At 39.2% G+C, this 17,224-nt stretch overlaps 1 protein-coding gene across 1 annotated transcript in view; it reads right to left on the bottom strand.

The window, feature by feature from the left end:
* The window catches only part of pth2rb (parathyroid hormone 2 receptor b), a 99,893-nt gene that overhangs the window by 51,318 nt on the left and 31,351 nt on the right, over nt 1-17,224 (bottom strand). The window contains exons 5-7 of the mRNA XM_017694586.2: nt 16,490-16,587; nt 13,880-14,063; nt 9,431-9,584 (exon numbers count right to left, since the gene is read on the bottom strand). Coding sequence (XP_017550075.2) covers nt 9,431-9,584; nt 13,880-14,063; nt 16,490-16,587 — 436 coding nt within the window. The remainder of the gene's footprint in view (nt 1-9,430; nt 9,585-13,879; nt 14,064-16,489; nt 16,588-17,224) is intronic.

Below are 17,224 nucleotides of genomic sequence, written 5' to 3'. Positions count from 1 at the left end.
GTTTGAGAGAATGTGGAGTAGCATCAAGTCAAAGAGGGGCTACTTTGGAGATTCTTAGAAGTAACATCTGATTTGGTTAACTTTTTCTTAGTCAAAGCCAATAGAAAAGCATAACATGATTTGCATTTTCTTGTGCACTGTATGTATGTGTATATATATATAATATACACTAGCGGAACAAATCAGAGCCGGGCTGGGGGCGGGGCAAATGACCGGGCCCTTTATACCCTTTATTATTTAATAAAGCTCATCATAACGTCATTTTACAACATACAGATGTTTGCAACAGTGGGGCTTACAAGCTTCGGCACCACGGAAAACAACTATGTCATTTTGAAGTCCGTCAAGGACATGAAATATAACACACCAAGAGAACAACAAAAACATTAGGCTACATGGTAACTAATGATAAAACAACACAAATCCAAAGCAGTTCAGCACCACGGATAGCGATCGGATCGTTTTGACACCCACTTTATCTATTTCAACTCAGTAGCTTTTAAGTTTGGTAAAACTGGCTCAGCGGCCCACATGTTCACAAACACAAGTACTTTAGGCTTGTGCTCGAGCCTTGTGCTCCGCGAACTCGTCCACGATGCTCTGTAAGTCCATTTTCTTTGCAATCTCATTCTCTATGGACAATATGGCAAGTCTCCTGTCCCACTGTGCTCCTCATGTGGTTTTTAATGAGTTTTAACTTGGAGAATGAGCGCTCAGAGGTTGCAATGGTGACGGGAAGAGTCAAAAATAAAAGCAGGGCGGTGCAAACCTCACTGAATGTAGAAGTTACTGCTGGGTGGTTGACAAGGAGAAAATATCGCCAATCCACTTGAAAATTTGCATGTCATAAAGGTAAATGTAAGAGTTAAAGTAAAGCCAGTCATGCAGAACAACATTTTATTCAATATTTACACCTACTACATCACTAAAGTCAGTCGGTCAGTCAGTCAGTCGGCTATGCCTTTGGACGTATACCGTACTCATCTGGATACAATCAGGAGAGGGCTCTTTGGACGTGATAGAGGCCCGGCTACTTGAAATCTTATCCTCTCTCCCATCCGGGCCCCCTCTAGGCCCGGGCTGGGGGCGTGCCGTCCTCCCAGCTCCCCCTGAAGCCCCACCCCTGTATATATATATATATATATATATATATATATATATATATATATATATATATATACATATATATATAATAACTGATGCTGATTGCTGAATGCTGATTGCTGCTGGTCGAACATCTTCGTCCTCATAGTTTTCATGTCCTCGCTTTTATTACAAAATGTGGGAAAACATTAAGAAAAACTCTTCCGTGAGTAGATGTGCCCAAACTTTTGACTACTAGTAATATCAGTAAATGATCAAATAATGTACCAGAGCATCAAGTCTAATAAACTACAGAATTACTGAAAATACAGTGGAACTTATGGTCTTGTTGGGCTTCTTCTTGGTCAGGACCAAAGTGGAAAATAATACACTGCTGCATTTTAGTTCTGGTTCGCTTGGTGTTCACACTGACATCGTCAACATTGAACCAAAAGATATAAATAAAAGTCAAATGAATAAAAGATCATGACTGATTGGGTAGATTTGATGTCATGCAGTAACTGTGGTAATGGCCACTGAAGTTCATGCTATTCTACATCTTGTTTTATCTGTTATGTGATAGTAGAGGAATAAGCCATAACACTCCCTGCATTACTGAGCAAATAAGAGTGAAATCCCTGTAACAGTCTCGAGTGGCTAACCATATGTATAAAATAGAGAAACCATGGCCTTAATATATATCGTTCCACGTATCAAAGACATTATGTTATAATGTAATAGGAAAGAGCTTACATGCAAAACAACCAACCATAGTGCAATACGTTTAATGAAAACTAACTTGGACTACTGGTCAGCAAAAGCAAGAAGATATCTTGTTTACTTGCTACCTACAATTTAAAAGACTCATGAATAAGTATTCATGAAAATTCAAGAATAATGTTTAAAAATAGAACATCAAGAATGTTCCCTGGTTCAGCGACTAGGCCTATATCTCACTCTGAAAGGCCTATTGATGAATAGATGCAAGTGCACTGAATACAGCCAGTTTAAATTCTCTGTGAGAGGTGAGTTTCTGAGAGTTTCTGGTGATTTTAGCGTGCAGTTCGCATCAGACAGTCTCTGTACTTGTGTGGGCAGAGTGTCTGAAGCTGAAATGTTCTTAAATATGCTTTAAACAGCAACATCTGTCAGCCCTGCCTGTATCAGCAAGCTGTGAACAAAATACGTTCCACAGATGTCTGGAACAGTAATAGTTATGTATAAATATGTATGAATAGAACTGACAACTACTGAACTTTATAAGTGACTAATCGACTGGTTAAAATTAAGCTAGCAAGCAGTCTTCCACTCTGCACCCTATGGCCTTTTGCATATTTCTCACCTGACACCTAATGCACAATTACCATATGCGGTGAGGGGAGGTTTTTCCAACATTTTTGATTTTGTATGTAATATACAGGGTGAGTCAAAAGTCACAGGACACAGTTTTTTTTTCAGAAATGAAAGGGAAAATGACAGAACTGAATTCCCCACCAAGTAATGGGTGAGGGGGCCTATCTTTTATGCTGTGTCCGGAACATGGCCGCTATGTTGAAAGCCGCCATTATGGATCAAGGGCAAGTTTTTCCAATGGGAAGGTGGTCATGTAGCATATCAAAGAAGACCAGAATTGTCTCAGAAATTGATTGCCGCAAGAGATTTGCAGTATCTCTTGTGGTTCAAAAGTGATCAACACAGAAAGTTGCGACAACAACTGGGAACGTTGCCTGTGATGCACAGCTATTTGATGTGTTCAATGTGCTGTTCCTGGTGCTGAACACAGAGCTGAAGGCGAGGGACCCAATTGTTATGAACCCGCATGAGAATCTCTAGAGAAATGCTGTCACAAGCCTCCACAATGTGGTGCTGAAGGTGGTGTTTGTAGTCAGTGCTAAAAAGTAAAAAGCTTTTTGCAACATTGTGGTTTCATTTAGTCTGTTTCTCTTGGCAAACCATCTTCAATTGCACAAGGTTATGAAGGTCTATCTGATGCTTTTGCAATTTCAAAATCCCCCATACATTTTCAATAGGATTCAAGTGAGTAGATTGGCTAGATCATGCAAGCCCCTTCACCCCTTTGTAGAAAGCAGCCTTGAGCTCTTTTGCTATTTTCCTCTAATATCTCTCAGTACATCACTCCATTCATGTTTCCTTAATTACATGTAAAGCGATGCTCCCACCTCCATACTTCACTGTGGGTGTGGTGTACTTGGAATTATAAATGCAATCTTCTTTCTTCAAGCTAAATGACTTCCAAAGAGTTCTATTTTTGTTCCCCCTGACTGCAGTACACTGTTCCATGCATATTTGAATACACAGTTTTTGTTCGTATTTATAAGCATAAACTGAAATAACCTCATGTGTGTACATCTTAGGTGAATACATGTTCTAGAAGTCATTTAAATAAAACTTATTTTTCCTCACTGTATTTGCTGAATGTTGCAGAGCCCTGCAGGTTAAAAAGGAATTAATTTGAGCTAACTTTTGGCAGTTTGTACACTCATTTTCTTTTATTCGCATCACGATTTCTTAAATTGTTTCCTCGTTTTCTTTTAAACATGCACACATTTTCTTTACTTCGTGGGTACGATTTTGTTTATTTGTGATTGTTTTCTAATTCATTCTCTCGTTTTCTTTTAATTGTAGTCATGTTTCATTTTTAACTGAATTTTTTTTTGGTTTTTTTACTGCTTTTAATGTTTTTTTTTTTTATTTGTTCACAAAATCAATGTAGTAGCTACAGGTCATGTTATTGGTCCTGTGCAGGAGTAACTAACAACTCCCTGACACTCAGTTAGACTGATGAAATGATGGACAGAGACGCTCATGAGGTCTGATTCTGATTTGGGCCGTTATGAGGAAACAGTTTGGTGGTGAAAGGAAGGAAGACAATAAACTACAACCACAATCTTCACTAAACTGCACTTTATAATGATCATATTAAACAGTCACAGACGCAGCTCGGCCACTTAGCCCTGTTTCTACTCCCGCGTCAAGCTGCAGTGTTAGAGACCATCACACTATTACAGGAAGAAATGATCAGCGTCGACAATTCAACAAACTCAAATTCAACACATAGAGAAACTTTGAAAGTTATGTGGGATGAGGTTGGTTGGTGTAGTGGGTAACACCTCTGCCTTCTACACTGTAGATTGGGGTTCAATCCCCCACCAGGGCAAGCACCCTACACTTTACCAATAAGAGTCCTTGGGCAAGACTCCTAACACCGCCTTGGCCTACCTGTGTAAAATTGATCAAATTGTAAGTCGCTCTGGATAAGAGCGTCAGCCAAACGCCAGAAATGTGTAAATGTGTCAAACGGCAAGAGAGTTTAATAGATTTATGGATTAAAAGTACATATATTAATGTGAAATCGTGACCATGAATAAGAGAAAACATGTGTACAAACTACAAAAACGCTAACTTGAATTAATCTTTTTTTTTTTACCTCCGTCCCCTTTGAAGCTTTGTAGAATGTAACACATTGATGAAAAAATACAACATAAAATGTGGTCGATGCACAAGTTATGGCACATTTATATTTCATTTATTTTCCAATGCCTCATTTGTTGAATTGTTCCAATATGTTAAACTTGGCAAATAAATAGAAATTGTCACCTAAAATTTAAAGGAAAATGTCATATTTAAGTTTGTTCCCTGTAGAGGGCGTGCTAACATATTTCCACTTAGAAAATCAACAAAACATGTAATTTGATGGGGGATGATCAATATTTTGTGCAGAACTGTATGCGCAGTGACAACTGGAGAACTGTAAGGTCTTAATCTGTTCCCTATAAAAGTAACACCTTAAACGTGCAATACAGTGATCTGTTCAGACGAGTCATCCTTTACAGTGTTCTCCACAAGTGGGCGAGTGCATGGGCATTGACAACAGAACCGATCTAAATCCTTGACCCCTACTTTGAGGAGGTGCTGTGGCTTTTGTTGTGCTACTGGGGTGGCTTTTTACTGGCATGGTTTGGGTCCATTTGTCTAGAGGGAAGAGTCGCTGGGACGGGAGTGGTCTCTTCCAAGATGATAATGCCCCATCCACAAGGCACGAGGGATCACTGAATGGTTTGAAGAGTATGGAGAATTATTTAAGTCATATGCTAAGGCCTTTGCAGTCACCAGACCAAACACCTATGGGAGATTTCGGACAGTGTTCTCCACCACCATCATGAAAAACATCAACTGAGGGAACATCTTTTGGAAGAATGGTGTTTGATTCCTCCAGAGACTTGAAGAATCTATGCAAATGCACAATGACGCTGTTCTGGTGGCTTGTGGTGGATCAACACCTCACTAGTGCACTTTATGTTGGTTTTTATGTATCAGGCAGTGCTCCCTGTAACACCTGTGTTTGTCTTTGATTGCTCAGTATCTCAGCTGTGCACCAAGGTTCCTTGCCCACTTACCAGTTCACTTGAGGCTTCACTTCCATATAGTCATTCAGATTGGGAGTTAAAGAAAGGCAGACTTCTAAAGAAGTCCTTCCTCTGAGCATTAGCACTTCAAAGCAATTCTGCTTCACCGACGGAGGCTGCGCATCAAACAGGCGCTGTGAATAAATGAGGCTTCAAATTCTGCTGTCACCAATCTAAACAAACAGCTGAGGAATTCTGAGATGTGGATGTGGGAAAAGGGCTGTCATCAGGGTCTACAAAACGAAACAAGGTGGTGTGTGCTAAGACAGTAAAAACGTGGAGAAGAATATAAGAGTGGCTTGATTATTAATGCTAGGGACAGCAAATATAGGAAAAGAATATCAGATGAAAGGAGGGCAGAGAGAAATTCAGGCTGGCGAAACTCATTTTTAAGGCAGGAAATTACTTCTGGACTGGTATCTTTAGGCCAGTTGTATGTCTATGTGTGTGTGTGTATGTGGGAGAGAAAAAGAGAAAGAAGGTGAAAGAAAAAGAAGCAAGAAAAGGAGTGTGAAAGTGTATAAGGCTCCTTCTTTTCTTTTATAATGAGCCACACTGGGGGCACTTTCATTTGCTTTTAGTGTTCTATCAGTCTTCACCCCTTGCACAAGCAAATTCACAACAACTTCCAGAACAAAAGAAAAGAGTGCAGGGATAAAAAAAAAATGCAAATGGCTGAACATGAGCCAGGGTACAAAGAGTGCTTAAGTGCTAACACCATCCACTGCTTCCAAACTCCAAACCTTCGGCATCACAAATGTCTCGGGTCAGCAATTAAAGCTGACGAAGACACAGTGGGAGCACAAGCCAAGCAGAACAAACAGAGCTATAATTATAACGCATTAATAACACCATCCTTGACAACCGCATAATAAGGCCGCTGATTCACCAACAGTAAACACTGGCGTTATTATCGTTGTCAGTGTCCATGTTTGCAGGCTGGCTTCATTGTTTTTTAACCAGAACCCTTATTTTCCACATCTAGTCACATCTAGTCACTCTCGCCGCTGGTCGTTTGTTTACGTGAATTCGTAGGTGGAGCTGGGTACTGGATGTGAAACACCACCAACTATAGTTTCCAGAGGAAATAGAAGGGAGTCATTCAAGGGACAGATCGAACATATCCCCACCCCATCCCTCTGCTTTCATAGTATGCTTCACTGTCTGGAAGTCTGAAGGTAGAATGCTACCTACCAGGATACTTAGTGCTAACATTAAAGTTTGGTGGAGGAGGGACAATAGTCTGAGGCTGTTTTTGTGTGGATTCCAACACTTAGTTCCAGTGAAGGGTAATGTTAATGCATACAGCATACAAGTCTGGGGAAGGCCCTTTCCTCTTTCCTGTGCGGTGAGGAGGAGCTCCAGCATTTTCACTCGACATCACAAAAGCTCTTATGACTGAAAGGGTACAAATTCTCACAGATACACTCCAAAGTCTTGTGGAAAGCCTTCCCAGAAGAAGTTGGATTACTCTAAATGAATGTCTATGGTTTTGGACCTACAAGCTTATGTAGGTGTGATGGTCAAGTGTTCTGTTAGAAACATGTCAAGTTTTTGGAACATGTGGCAGGCATTCATTTCAGAATGAGCATATATTTACAAAAATAAAATGTATTTCTAAAAACAAAACATCTTGTCTCTATACAGTTTTCATTTAAATAAAGGTCAAAAACTTTTTATGTTTATTTGCATTTTGTCCACCGTTCCACCTTTTTGGAATAAGGTTTATAGCACATGTAGTGCACTATAGTACATATTTAGAAACTAATTCCAAGCATTTCTTTTGCACAGAACGTTCCAAAACCTTTCAAAAGACAGCTGTGTTTCAGATTATTTATCCTGCTGAAAGAATCCACTTTTGATCTCTAAGCACCCAAAATGCCATTGAATTCTTCTCCAGGCTTTTCTCCTGACACAACAGCCTACAATCAGCTTAATGTTGTGCTAAAAGTATATTTCTCTGAAACAAATACATTAAACATTTTATGAAGTAACATATCTATCTACGTTCTTTTATACCTCCTGCTGAGAGATTAGAAACTACAAAAAGAGATTACATGTTCACTTAAATTCCATTTAGCTAATGAGTGTAAAAAGAGTAGCTACACAATGCTGAGATTCAATGCTATACTTAGCCAGACTGTGCTGGTGAATCTAGGAAGCAACAACAAATTTGTCACCTAGCTAACATTAGTTTGGCTACACAATAAATAAAAACCTACAATATAAATATCATTTAAAATTCAAAGTTGTGTGTAGAACAACTTTTACAGATGTGACGGGAACTTTTCAGACCTAAGAGGTTCATAGGTACACAGACATGGCAATAGCATGGTAGTAGTATTTTGCTTGATTAACAATCATTGATCAAATTTTACTTCAACCTGTTACTAATCATTAACATACACAAGCCATAAATGTGTCATGGCAGATGTCATATACTGTTTAATCCAATTACGTCATTGAGAACGCCCTGCTACCATTTTGGTAGGCAAGCTGTAACTCCAACTTTGCTCTGATATAGCTTCTCTAGTCACTGTTGCTGCAGCTACAACCCTGGAGATAGATGAACACCAAGTAAAACAGACCAGAAAAACATGAAAAGATATGTGGACCCTTTTAGATTGGTGGACTGGATCCGTATAACCTACATTTCTCCTAATTTCAGAACACGCCAGTGATTAGACTGGACAAAAACGAATACAAAAACTTGGAATTCAAATTTTCTGTTCCACTTTAAATGGTGCGGCAGCTAAAGACGCCTTATATGTAGAACAAATTTTTAAAATTTGGCAAATAAGAAGCCGACATCATGCCAGAGAACATTCGTAGACATCCAGTTTACTTTAATAAATGCATCCTTGATCAGGAAATACCCTAAACTTTCACATGAAGATGTTTAATGAAGCTAATGAGCGGCACAGCAAAGCTATAAACAGCAACTACTGCTGCTAGTGTTGAACAGGTTCACTGACTGATCTAATGTTGCATCCCAAAGTACATACTTCCACACCATTGAGCACCCTTCTAATGGTCCTGCACTGCTTTTTACATAGTATTATTTAGTATGCTAGTATGAGGTTTGTGACACAGCAGGAAATCTGTAGAGGTCAGCTTTTATTTAGGCAGTACACCCCAAAAAATGGCATTAAAATGCTTTAAAAATAGTTTTTAACTGAGTATTCACCCCCAAAAAGGTTTTACTGCTTTTATTGCATAACAAATTGCCACTGTGCTGCTCAGTGAGCTTGCCTGCCAAAATGGTGAGAGATACTGCATGACATCATCTTAATACTATATATTAACTGCCACAAATGTAGAAAAAGAGAAGAAATCAGGGGGCAAACACTTTTTCATGGCATTGTGTACATCCTGTGGAACAGGCTGCTGAGTGAAACAGTGCTAACACCAGGCTTTGATTTACATACATACATGTCAAGGGCTTTTAAACTCGACAAAGGCTGCCTTTTGCTTTTGAAGGCGAAATAAAATGAAGGAATCAAAGTTCACTTGGTTGTGTCTAGTAGCCTTTGTTATAATGTCCTCCATTACTGGTGCCCTTGAAAAATATCTGTGTAAAAACAAAAGTCTTTACATGCCTTGGCCCCAAGATGAAAATACAAGAGATGACATGCTTCCATTCATCTTTTGCCTTTTGTCTGCGCATGAAAATATACTTGTAAAATATGAATGGGAATATGTGATAGAATGGTAATGAATTGGAAAGCCAATTAAATTTTCTTTGGAAGTATAATGACTGTGACTGCACTCTTTGAAAAATGGAATTGCTAGATTTCTCCCATACTTGTGGTGGAAGATCAAACTGATAAACAAACAAAGTCTTTTAAACTCATTTGGATGCTGTATAAAGAATGAATACCTGCACGTACATACATACATACTTGAAGACATACACTCACCCCATCCTATTAGTGTGAAGCCCCAGAGGTACTTGGAGTCAGAGAAGAAGGCCATGAAGATGAGGCTGTGTAGGTAGAGTCCTTCCACCAATATCCAGTAATAGTTGGTTGCGAGGAAGTAGATGAAGAGCAGGACGGTAATCTTACACCCAACCTGTTCAAATGAACCGCATTGGTTTCAACCACTCAAAAAAATATTTACAGTTACATTCAGTCAATACCAACTCAGGATCAATGTGCTAACTTCAAAACTTTTATTGCTTTGAAAGACACTTTGTGAAGTCAAATTCCTCTAAAGATTTTTTTTCTTTTAGCTGAGTGGACCAAAGAAACATTTTTAGCTTATCAACAATCAACCTCTATAAATGGTCCCTGCTATTCGCAGCCCGTACTGATTTGGTCTAATGTTGTTTCACCAAGACTCTCCTTTTCTAAACCACTACACTGCAAAACTCTAACCTGCAAAAACCTAGCACCTTACAGAGTTGGCTTTCAGCTTTAAAATAACATGCTTTAGGCAATCATGGTCTCCATGGGCCTCTGCACTGAGCACAGTGTGTCAGAGTAAGGCTGGAAGTAGAGCTGCACAATATATTGTTTTCTAATCATTATCACCAGGCAGAGACACACCACAGGGGGTCTTGAACCACTGTCCTTTTGCCATCTCGGTCAGCATGTATTATAATTGTGTTTTATGGTCTCCTTTGTTCAAAATCTGCTTCAGTGATCCACAAATTGCTCAGTCTCACCCCAGGAACAGAGCTTGTGGATCGATTTGTGTTCCATGAGCTTAATTCCTCTTGAGGTTCAGTACTGGCCACCTTTGGGATAATTTGCCTCAGTCAACTCTGACCAATCACAGATGTACACTTTGACACAGTGCTGGAAATAAAGCACCGATTGCATTATTGTGTTAAAGGCAAATATGAATGATTTGTGCTTATTAAAGAGTCTACACATGGAGGATAAATGTTTTGCAAATGTCATGCGCATTTACAAAATTTCAGCAAGTGAATTAAGTCATGATTTTCATCCACTACAGTTATGTGAGGAAACTTTACATGTCACATGTGTCGCGCTCTGGTCCTCCCAGGCCAAAACATTGCAGACTTCAGCACACCGCCTCATTAAACACACCTGATTTAGATCATTTGCAAGCCCTTCATAAACTGAATTCAGAGTGTTAGATGAGGGTGAATGCTAATCTCACAAGCATTCTGGCCTGGAAGGTCCCCAGTTTGACATCCCCAATTCTGTGCAGAGCAAAGCTCAAACAACATTTGGATTAGGCATGTCAGAATGTGGAAAGCAGCCTTCAAAAAGCTATGCACCATGATTGGACCATCTGTAGGGGCCAATCATTTCTAACTGACAGCTTGATATGTGTCACAATTGGCTCCTCCCACTCCTCCATGTGCTTTGTGTTTTGGTCTTCCACGTGCATTTGTTTTGATTCCGACCCAGTCCAGTCCCCTTGTTTTCTGACCCCTGATCGTTGCCACCTGTGTTTTCCACCTGTATCCTGTTTTGTCATTATCCCTGTTTGTATTTAAGCCCTGTGTTTGCCCCTTGTGTTTGCTGGTCTTTGTTTGATATGTATGTATGGTTTGTGCTGTTTGATGTTTGAGCTTCCAGCCCTATTGTTTGTTTAACCTGTTCATTTTCATTAACCTGTCTGTCCCTCCTGCTCTCCGTGTTGGCTCGTTGAACCTAGACTGTTTTAAGATTAAGATTAAGATTAAGAGACCCTTATTAGTCCCACAACGGGGAAATTTCACCTCCGCATTTAACCCATCTGTGAAGTGAAACACCACATACACTCTAGTGAGCACACACACACTATGGGGCAGTGAGCACACTTGCCCATAGTGGTGGGCAGTCCAATCCGCAGCCATGACCCTGGATTTGCCACGAGAATTGCTTTTCTTACGCACATGCGTCCGCCTCATCATCGATCCTCATTACAATATGTTATTGTTTATTCGAAAAACACTTCATTTGGGTGTTTTTTTTTTTTTGAGGTTTTCCATTCACTTTTTTTGATAATTTTGAAAATTTGCAAAAAACTGCCATAGTCTCCAATTTGAATATCATTATAGGTGAGGATTTCAACTGTTTCATGAAATCTCTGATCTCCTGTCTGCACTTGGTCCCAAATCACTGGCCTTTGTGAAGAACTATGTGAAGAGACTATTTGGAGGACACTTCATCTGCAGTAAAGGAATATACGTTCTTTTCAAATCCCCACAAATGTTACACAGGAATTGACTATTCCTTTTACTCCTAAATAATTCTTACAATACGTTAGTTCTTGCTCAATTGGCAATCTTATTATCACTGATCATGCTGCAGTGTATCTTTATGCTACTTTTAAGGATATTTCAGCACAGCCCAGGCACTGGAGGCTGCATTTTATATTGAAATATTTTTATATTAACACCGAAAGCTGGTGAAAAACTAATATTTGCAAAACACGTTATTCAAACATGTGAATAAGACAACTTAATACTGGCTGGATTAAGTAAAAAGCTAGCCTTGTAGTCTGTTACTGTAGTGATTGATGAGTCAGGGTGCCTCTTTTCTAAACCTAAAACAAATGTCTTTAGGAAGCTCTATGAACACCTCTTCAATTTGAAACAAAAAAAGGAGTATTAAAATATTACAGTTAAAGTCCTGCCTATGTCACATATTGGAGTGGGTCTGTGATGATGGCTTCTCTATATGGCTGGATATTGGAGCAACAGTCCAGTAACAGTCAATGAAGTCAGAGCTTGGAGAACGGTGGGAAGTATTGAACAAAGAACTACAGTAACTTTCTTTTGACTCCAATCACTGGAAATCGCCAGATTTCCTGCCAGGTGTTTTGGATTTGGGATTTAATCACTGGGCCTCTAAGGGTCTGTCTTCTTTTTGTGATTTGTTTGAAAATTACGTTTTAATGGTCTTTAACCCTGTATTAAAAGGAAATCGTCCCAGTGACCCTGCCTCTTACAGACCAATCTCAATTCTGAATGTAGATATAAAAGTCTTATCCAAAATTCTGGACATGTAGAAGGCCTTTTACTTTCTATAATCAGAAGTAATCAGTCTGGTTTCAGGTTGTAACTCCACAAATAATATAAGAAGTTTGCTAAGTATTATTCAGTGATGCCAGCAGCAGACAATGGATGGTCTTGTGATCTCATTAGATGAGCAAAAGGTCTTTGACCACGTTGAATGGCCTGACCTGTTCCATGCATTTAAACAACTTGGGTGACATTTTATCAAATGGGAAAAAAGTCCTGTATAATGATCTGATGATGGCAGGCTTCACTGGTGGTTGCAGATCTGAACATTTTTGAATTTTTAGAGGAAACATGCAAGAGTATTCATTATCACCTCTACTGTTTTTAATAGTGATTGAACCACTGGCTGAAGTCATCAAGCAGGACCCTGCAATATGTAGATTGGCTGTTGGTCTCAAACTACACAAAAAAACTTTATATGCAGATGGTGTTTTGCTGTTGATTTCAGACCCTGCTGTATCTGTCCCTCAGCTTATTCAAACTGTCACCATCTCTGGATTCAAGCTGTCACTTTCTCTTGATATTGAATGTGTATAAATCTGAGGTTATGACAGCTCCCATCCCTTCCCCTCAAGGGGTCTCCCCTGGGATTTGTTTACCTCGGCATATTTATTACACCAAAATTTGAAAAGACGTATAAAGCCAATTTTGACCCACTTCTTGACCTTGTGAGGTGGAATGCTCTTAAGCTGAATTTCACTTCTGAAAATGAATGTACTCCCTAATTTACCCAATTTTGATGATTCCCATTATATTCCTTCATAAAAAAAAATAGAACAGTCGGTTTATTTATCATGAATAAATGACGATCCCTAATTAAGATGTCTGTGTTGCAACTATCAAGTGATAGAGGGGGATTAGGTCTCCCAGGTATTGAAATATTAGTTAAATGCCCACCTATGTCACATATTGGAGTGGGTCTGTGATGATGGTTTCTCTATATGGCTGGATATTGAAGCAACAGTCCAGTAACTGTCAATGAAGTCAGAGCTTGGAGAACGGTGGGAAGTATTGAACAAAGAACTACAGTAACTTTCTTTTGACTCCAATCACTGGAAATCGCTAGATATCCTGCCAGGTGTTTTGGATTTGGGATTTAATCACTGGGCCTCTAAGGGTCTTCTTTTTGTGATTTGTTAAAAATGCCCTGTAAATAGCCTAGGCTTGTTGGTGGGCATGTTTTATTACACACTTCTAGAACCTAAGAATAGCTAATCCATTTTACACAGAAGTCCCTGTAGTTACACATTTCCTAAAGATAATAGGCACTGTGGGACACTACTAGGTCTGCCTGCAGAATCTATCAGTCGAAACATCTGCTGAAACTCCATGAGACTTTCAGAGGAAGCCTTTTTTAGAGGAAGCCATTCACTGCTGAACTTACATACTGAGTCTTGTCCAGAGGGCTGATGGAGACAGTGTTTATGTCATCCATGAGCATCGCATCATACTGCTGTACTCCGCCGTTGGCGTACACCACTCGGTCCTTCACGAAGATGCTGATGGCACGTAACATGAAGGACACAAACAAGTGCATGTGGATGTAGTTCCTGGTGCAGTGAAGACGCCTGTGTACAAGATACAGAAGGAAAAAGCTCTATAATCAAAGCCGAAGCAGTACTAATGTAATCTTTGTATATCATACTACCTTTTAAAATGCTCTCCATGTGTATATTGATGTTTAATTGTCATATGATGACAACAGACCCAACCTTATAGCTCCAGTGTGCTGGTGATAAGACTGCATTGAAGCAGTTAGTGTTAGCTATCCTATAGAGCATGGGTCTTAAACTACCAACAGTCAAAAGCACTGACAGCTCAGATTTACTTACTCAACAACAATTTCCTTCACATTCAGCATTAATGCAAATGCTGTAATTTGTAATAAAGTCCCAATTTGAGTTAATGGTTGAAAGTAAGTTTACTTAAATTCATGAAATATTTCTTAAACACTTACATATTTACACTACTACTACTACTACTACTACTTATTATTATTATTATTATTATTATTATTATTTACTTTCACAAATAGCAGTAGTTTGTTGTGACATTAAAATTCATACCTCAAAAACAATTCACGCTTGAAAAAACTTTCCCTGGCTCCCCTTGGACAAGACCACCTAGGTAATGAGAGTTTGAGACCCTTGCTCCAGAGCTTCATCAGTGGTCAGTTTCTGACCACACAGCTGCTCTTGGATGGACATTTTTGGGGATTGGATCAATGTCAGACTAACATTGACGCTGACATAAAAACCCTGGTAAGACTACTGTACACAAACAACCATGTCATTGTCTGCTGTGCTGTGATTGGTATACCTCTCAAATAATATCTGGTCAACAGTGGCCAAGTGGTCAGAACTTGACCAATGATGAATAAGGCAGAGGGCAGATGATAAAATGCTTGAGTACAGATGCACACGTTTTAGGATGTAGTTTTTTCTAACAAGGTGAACAGTAAATGCAGAGTATGCGTAGATTACTGCACATACAGATGCAGATGAAGCAATATGCTTCATTACTTTTACTAATTGGCTGCGGCATGGTACCACCCACTCACCATGACCTGTACCTCTGTCCTGCTGCATAATCAATGCCTGTGTACACAGTCCCTGTATTTGTTTGATTATGTGTGAAGTCTTGCTTGTGTTCTAGGCTTAATCTGAGTTAATTTGTTTGAAATTCCTACTGTAGTCATGTAGACCTCCGTATGTAGACCTACAAGAATTACTACAAATTACATTGTTTGTACCCCGAAAGACACATTTTTCCTGAGAGCGTATGTCACACAGGAAACAATGCTGAACACTGCCTGTTTCTATGTACATAATAAGCTTTTAAGTGCTTGTTATACAACCCCAAGTCCAAAAGTGAAACAGCCTTCTTTGCAATATTTCAAGCTTAACAATGCCTCTGATTACACATATGGAGTAACATAGTAACATATGGAGACTGCAGCTTAGAGTTGTCATGTTGATGTGGATGTCCCTGAAAAAGATGTCATCTAGAAGGTATGTTGCTCCAAAATGTGTTCAGTGTTTGCAATGTGGTGCTTTCACAGAAACTTGTTAAAGCACTTAAACTTACAACTACTACAAAGTTGGACCTTAAGACCATTCTTTGAGGGTACACTTATATTGTTTGTACTTAAATGTACTCATACTGTGCCTTTTTTCTGGCAGTGTGCAGGTGACCCCTGGAAACAAAGCCTCAATATAAAAAATAAATACTTCCTTTATATTTTGCGTATTAATTTAAAACCTTTGATAAGTTTGCTACTAAAAGGTGGGACAATTGAGGAAGGTTGGAGAAGTATTACACTACATTACTTGCTACATTATAAAACTGTCCTGTATTTTATTCATTGGCTTAAATGCACCTCAGCACTTAATTTAGCACAGTAGAACACACATCAGCCACCCCTGGTATCAGTTAAATGAGCTACATCGCTGTTCATTGCTCTTAAGCTAAATAATGAGAAAACAAACAAACATAATAAAGACACTTCATGGAGCAAGCACTATTGGAGAACAGATTTTGGCTTCCTATTAACACCAATGGCACATGGATTTTGGAAAAATAGCTGCCTATTCACATCTCCAACATGTCATCATTTTACTGACGCAAAAACATCTTCCAAGAGACTCTGTGCTGAAAGGCTGCCAGTGGAGCTATTATAATGGTGTTAGGCCTCATATCCTCCAATTTATCCGCTTCATATGCCTTATGGCTCTATTCAAAAAGTCTTTCGGAAAGAACCACTTCAGTGTTCTCGAACACACAAGCACCTCTTGAGAGACTTTTAAGACTCAAAAACAGGTACAATCAGACAGGTACGAAATTAAATAAGAGGTACTGTCTTTATGCCAATGTTTTGATGTGTCATCCCAGAAAGCGTGTCAAAGGAACCAAGATGTGGAACACCACTTTATAGGCAAGAGTGAGTGAAGTGCCATTACGGAACTGGTGGCACCACAGTCTGATAATGTGGTACCTGAAGTAGCCGATGATGAAAATGGCGACCAACAAGGAGCTGAAAGATACAGCATAGCCCACGGTGTACATGATGTGCAGCCTCTCGAAGAAGTCTCTCTAGAAGAGAGAGAGACAGAGAGAGAGAGAGAGAGAGAGAGAGAGAGAGAGAGAGAGAGAGAGAGAAATTTAAACTGTCTTAAAACTTTTCAGTGTTTTTATGGAGGTGCATTATAATGCATTCAGCTTCAGGTTAATGCATGGTTCAGCATTAGGGATCTGTATGGTGTTGGTTTTCGAATGATGAAATCACTAATCACTATATCACAGTATTGGGAATTTTATTATGCTGAGAAACCATGCCATACCATCACGGACCACAACCACACTTCAAGTGTTTTATGTCAAAAAGCACCACTATTATTTTTGTTGAAATTCCCCGTAAGCATAAATCACAGTTATACAGATTCTAAAGCATATAAATGATCTAATTTCAGTTCCAAACTGCACTAAAATAATCACTGAAAGTCAGAGGTATCAGGTCAGACTCTGTGGGAGTTTTCAGACCATGTCATATGTCTTTAAGTAGTAACGTCACATGTACAGGCTGAAAAAAGGTCCTGCTTGATGTTTAGGTCTCAAATGCAAAATCAACGTTATCCTGATGAAGTTAAAATCACAGTAATAGATCGTTCACTTATATCCTCAGAAGACACATTCTTTAGTAATTCTGACTGAGCTCTCTTTAAATCCTCTT

This window comes from Pygocentrus nattereri, chromosome 25 (genome assembly GCF_015220715.1).
Source record: "Pygocentrus nattereri isolate fPygNat1 chromosome 25, fPygNat1.pri, whole genome shotgun sequence".
In the NCBI taxonomy this organism is placed as follows: Eukaryota; Metazoa; Chordata; class Actinopteri; order Characiformes; family Serrasalmidae; genus Pygocentrus; species Pygocentrus nattereri.
This window is presented reverse-complemented; position numbering and strand designations above follow the sequence as displayed.